This window comes from Lampetra planeri, chromosome 3 (assembly GCF_965212315.1).
Source record: "Lampetra planeri chromosome 3, kcLamPlan1.2.h2, whole genome shotgun sequence".
NCBI classification, from domain to species: domain Eukaryota; kingdom Metazoa; phylum Chordata; class Hyperoartia; order Petromyzontiformes; family Petromyzontidae; genus Lampetra; species Lampetra planeri.
The window spans coordinates 11877304-11883303 of NC_136109.1; the positions used below are offsets into that span (position 1 = coordinate 11877304).

At 55.1% G+C, this 6000-nt stretch overlaps 1 protein-coding gene across 1 annotated transcript in view; it reads right to left on the bottom strand.

Annotated features, from left to right (window-relative positions):
• DPYD (dihydropyrimidine dehydrogenase) overlaps positions 1 to 6000 on the bottom strand; it is a 57609-nt gene that overhangs the window by 25289 nt on the left and 26320 nt on the right. The window contains 2 exon segments of the mRNA XM_078620663.1: positions 1107 to 1317; positions 1575 to 1722. Of these exon segments, the coding sequence (XP_078476789.1) occupies positions 1107 to 1317; positions 1575 to 1722 (359 nt within the window).

The following is a 6000-nucleotide window of genomic DNA, read 5'->3' on the forward strand; positions in this document are numbered from 1 at the left end:
TGATAACGGTGGTGGCGGCAGTGGTGATAACGGTGGTGGCGGCAGTGGTGATAACGGTGGTGGCGGCAGTGGTGATAACGGTGGTGGCGGCAGTGATGATAACGGTGGTGGCGGCAGTGGTGATAACGGTGGTGGCGGCAGTGATGATAACGGTGGTGGCGGCAGTGGTGATAACGGTGGTGGCGGCAGTGATGATAACGGTGGTGGCGGCAGTGATGATAACGGTGGTGGCGGCAGTGGTGATAACGGTGGTGGCGGCAGTGGTGATAACGGTGGTGGCGGCAGTGATGATAACGGTGGTGGCGGCAGTGGTGATAACGGTGGTGGCGGCAGTGGTGATAACGGTGGTGGCGGCAGTGGTGATAACGGTGGTGGCGGCAGTGATGATAACGGTGGTGGCGGCAGTGGTGATAACGGTGGTGGCGGCAGTGATGATAACGGTGGTGGCGGCAGTGATGATAACGGTGGTGGCGGCAGTGGTGATAACGGTGGTGGCGGCAGTGGTGATAACGGTGGTGGCGGCAGTGATGATAACGGTGGTGGCGGCAGTGATGATAACGGTGGTGGCGGCAGTGGTGATAACGGTGGTGGCGGCAGTGGTGATAACGGTGGTGGCGGCAGTGATGATAACGGTGGTGGCGGCAGTGGTGATAACGGTGGTGGCGGCAGTAATGATAACGGTGGTGGCGGCAGTGATGATAACGGTGGTGGCGGCAGTGGTGATAACGGTGGTGGCGGCAGTGATGATAACGGTGGTGGCGGCAGTGGTGATAACGGTGGTGGCGACGGTGATGATAACGGTGGTGGCGGCAGTGATGATAACGGTGGTGGCGGCAGTGATGATAACGGTGGTGGCGGCAGTGATGATAACGGTGGTGGCGGCAGTGATGATAACGGTGGTGGCGGCAGTGGTGATAACGGTGGTGGCGGCAGTGATGATAACGGTGGTGGCGGCAGTGGTGATAACGGTGGTGGCGACGGTGATGATAACGGTGGTGGCGGCAGTGATGATAACGGTGGTGGCGGCAGTGGTGATAACGGTGGTGGCGGCAGTGATGATAACGGTGGTGGCGACGGTGGTCCGGACATCCGCGTCGCCGCCGCACCGGCGGGGTCGAGCAGCGTGGAGCCGAAGGCGGAGATGACGAAGTCGGCCTTGACCACGACCTTCTGCTCATCATCCTCCACCCAGCGGCCGTCCTCCTGCTGCTCCGAGCGCGCAAACTCCACGGCGCAGACGCGGCCGCCGCGCGTCACGACGCGACGCGGCGACGCGAACGGGAGGAACTCGCAGTGCTCCTCGCGAGCCACCTCCACCTGGCGGGGGCGGGGGGGGGGGGGACGCACGGGGTCACGGGGTCACGGTGACAAGGGGACGGCGTGTATGTTGGTGAATCCCCAGCGGGGAGATGGTGATGATCGTGGCGGTGTTGATGGTGGTGGTGGTGGTGGTGATGATTTTGATGACGACAACGGTGGCGATGATGGTGATGGTGGTGATGACGATGCTGTTGATGACGACGATGGCGGCGGCGATCAGTTCGATGACGACGACGACGACGACGAGGGCGCACCTCCTCGGGCACGGCGCGCATGTTGGTGAAGCCGCGGCGGAACGCGACGAGCACGCGGCGCGCCCCGCAGCGCAGCGCCGACGTGGCGCAGTCGAAGGCCGTGTCGCCCGCACCCAGCACCACCACCACGCCACGCAGCGCGGGGCAGCTGCGGGGACGTGCACCCACAAAGGCCTGCACTCGCACGCACGCACACGCACACGCGCACACACACGCACACACACGCACACACACACGCACACACGCACACATGTATGTTACGCAAAGACAAAGGTCTCCCGCCACCCGCGTAGCCTTTAACAGACTGCTGGGGGCAAGCGCTGTTAGCGAGTGGCAGCAGCGCCTATGAAGGCCGGCACGGTGGCGCACACAAAGGTGGTGGGGGGGAGACAGCACCACGCCCGGCCGCCTTTGTCTCCCCGATGGCAATGCTGACACTCGTCGCACGAGGTACTCGTTTCAGACCTAGGGGAGGACGCGGGGGGCACATCGGTGGTGCGGAACATCGCCCAATGGGGGAGACAAAGGCGGCCGGGAGGGGGGCAGGGTTGTGGGTCTGCGTGTACCGGGCTTGCTGGCCTTGGCGACGCGAGGCAGGAAGGACTTGGAGGTGAAGAAGCCCTGCTCCTCCGTGAGGCCCTCAAAGAGCGGAGCCACCGTGGGCTCCGGCAGCCCTGAGCAGCGACGGGCAGCGACGGGTGGGGGGGAGGGGGGAGGTGAGACAGAGGGGGGGGGGGTGACAATTTGAGGAAGAGGAATTGAGGAGGCAGTGAGGAGTTGTGATAGTTGTGGTGGCTCGTGGTTGTGGTGGTGGTGGTTGTGGTGGTAGATCTAGTGGCTCGTGGTTGTGGTGATAGTTGTGGTGATAGTTGTGGTGATAGTTGTGGTGGTTCGTGATTGTGGTGGTAGTTCGTGATTGCAGTTGTGGTGGTGCGTGATGGTGGTTGTGATGGTTGTGGTGGTCGTGGTGGTTGTGGTGGTGCGTGATTGTGGTCGTGGTTGTGGTGGTCGTGGAGGTTGTGGTGGTTGTGGTGGTGGTTGATGGTGGTCGTGGTGGTTGTGGTGGTCGTGGTGGTTGTGGTGGTTGTGGTGGTGCGTGATTGTGGTCGTGGTGGTCGTGGTGGTCGTGGTGGTTGTAGTGGTCGTGGTGGTTGTGGTGGTGCATGATGGTGGTCGTGGTGGTTGTGGTGGTCGTGGTGGTTGTGGTGGTTGTGGTGGTCGTGGTGGTTGTGGTGGTGGGTGATTGTGGTCGTGGTGGTTGTGGTTGTACCGATGCCGATGAACACCGCTGCAAATCCGTCCTTGCGCAGAGACTCGAGCGTCAGGTCTCCCACAGCCAGAGCACGGCCACACTCCACCTGCAACCACAACCATAACCACAACCACAGTCAACCACAACCACAGTCAACCACAACCACAGTCAACCACAACCACAACCACAGTCAACCACAACCACAGTCAACCACAACCACAGTCAACCACAACCACAACCACAGTCAACCACAACCACATTCAACCACAACCACACTCAACCACACTCCACCTGCAACCACAACCACAGTCAACCACAACCACAGTCAACCACAACCACACTCAACCACACTCCACCTGCAACCACAACCACAGTCAACCACAACCACATTCAACCACAACCACACTCAACCACACTCCACCTGCAACCACAACCACAGTCAACCACAACCACAGTCAACCACAACCACACTCAACCACACTCCACCTGCAACCACAACCACAGTCAACCACAACCACAGTCAACCACAACCACACTCAACCACACTCCACCTGCAACCACAACCACAGTCAACCACAACCACATTCAACCACAACCACACTCAACCACACTCCACCTGCAACCACAACCACAGTCAACCACAACCACAGTCAACCACAACCACAGTCAACCACAGTCAACCACAACCACACTCAACCACAACCACACTCCACCTGTAACCACAACCACAGTCAACCACAACCACAAGCACACTCCACCTGTAACCACAACCACAGTCAACCACAACCACAACCACAGTCAACCACAACCACACTCCACCTGCAACCACAACCACAGTCAACCACAACCACACTCAACCACAGTCAACCACAACCACAACCACAGTCAACCTCAACCACAGTCAACATGCAACCACAACCACACTCAACCACAACCACACTCAACCACAACCACAGTCAACCAAAACCACAGTCAACCACAACCACACTCAACCACAACCACAGTCAACCACAACCACACTCCACCTGTAACCACAACCACACTCAACCACAACCACAGTCAACCACACTCAACCAGACGTCTGAATAAGAGCTCTATATAACAGCTCAGTGGGCCTTACCTGGTAAAATAAAATATAAAATTGTTTTAAACTAGATTCGAAGCTTTCGTGCCTGCAGGAATTGCTCTTTGGCTCTTTCGGAAAAGTCAAATAATAATAATAGAATTCGACGTTTCGATTGGAACACAAGGCCTCGGACAGAGTGGCGCCGTCTTTCTGCTTGTCGCCATTCTTCGGAGGAGCGCGGTCGGCCAGGAGAGGTGTTGGCTGCTGTGTTGACCGGCTCTCCGTGTCGCGTTGTGTTTCTAAGTTTACCAGCTTTGCTTTTTCTCATTCATTCTCACCTGATGACGGTTGCTTGTGCTGCTGTCGAAACGTCGTATTCTGTTATTATTTGATTTTATTTTCCACGTGACTTTACCATAAAGAACCAAAGAGTGAAGTAGTTTTGAGTTTAATGTGAGTTTACCTTGACGCCCAGGTCTTGCATGAGCCGGTTTTATTTGATTTGATTTTCCACGTGACTTTACCATAAAGAACCAAAGAGTGAAGTAGTTTTGAGTTTAATGTGAGTTTACCTTGACGCCCAGGTCTTGCATGAGCCGATTTTATTTGATTTTATTTTCCACGTGACTTTACCATAAAGAACCAAAGAGTGAAGTAGTTTTGAGTTTAACGTGAGTTTACCTTGACGCCCAGGTCTTGCATGAGCCGATTTTATTTGATTTTATTTTCCACGTGACTTTACCATAAAGAACCAAAGAGTGAAGTAGTTTTGAGTTTAATGTGAGTTTACCTTGACGCCCAGGTCTTGCATGAGCCGGTTTTATTTGATTTGATTTTCCACGTGACTTTACCATAAAGAACCAAAGAGTGAAGTAGTTTTGAGTTTAATGTGAGTTTACCTTGACGCCCAGGTCTTGCATGAGCCGATTTTATTTGATTTTATTTTCCACGTGACTTTACCATAAAGAACCAAAGAGTGAAGTAGTTTTGAGTTTAACGTGAGTTTACCTTGACGCCCAGGTCTTGCATGAGCCGGTTTTATTTTATTTTATTGTCCACGTCACTTTACCATAAAGAACCAAAGAGTGGAATAGTTTTGAGTTTAACGTGGGTTTACCTTGACTCCCAGGTCCTGCATGAGCCGCACCTCGAAGTGCACGGCCTCCAGGGGCAGCCGGAACTGCGGGATCTCAGACGCGCTGCGCTCACACGGACACAGGCAAAGGTCCCCCGTGTAGCCGACGCAGGCTGCTGGGGCAAGTGCCGTTAGCGAGCAGCACCGATCAAGGCCGGCACGGCACGCGAGGGGGCGTTGTGGTGGGTCGCGCCACATCCCGCCTCCTTGGTCTCCTCAGTGCTGATGTTTTTTACGCACAGCGCCAGGTACTGATTTAAGGCTGAGTCGACCTAGGGGAGGCCCAGTACCGGTTCGTAGCGCAGTGCGTTAGCCACTGCACCACCGCTTGCGGAGTGCCGCACTGCTACGGTGCGAGGAGCGAGTAAGAGAGTGCGTGATTAAGTGAGTAAATGAGCGAGCGAGCGAGTGAATATGTGAGAGGGTAAGCGAGTGAGTGAGTGAGCGAGTGAGAGAGTGAGTTAGTTAGTATTTGAGTGAGTGAATATGTGAGAGAGTAAGCGAGTGAGTGAGAGAGCGAGTGAGTGAGAGAGTGAGTTAGTTAGTATTTGAGTGAGTGAATATGTGAGAGAGTAAGCGAGTGAGTGAGTGAGCGAGTGAGAGAGTGAGTTAGTTAGTATTTGAGTGAGTGAATATGTGAGAGAGTAAGCGAGTTAGAGAGTGAGCAAGTAAGTGAGAGAGTGAGTGCGTATGTGAGCGAGTGAATACGTGAGAGAGTAAGCGAGTTAGAGAGCGAGCGAATGAGTATGTGAGCGAGTGAGCAAGTGAGTGAGCGCGTGATCGAATGAGCATGTGAGTGAGAGAACGAGTGCGTGAGTGAATATGCGAGAGAGCGAGCGAGTTAGAGAGAGAGCAAGTGAGTGAGAGCGTATGTGAGCGAGTGAATATGTGAGAGCGTAAGCGAGTGAGTGAGAGAGCGAGTGAGTGAGAGAGTGAGTGAGTATGTGAGCGAGTGAATATGTGAGAGAGTAAG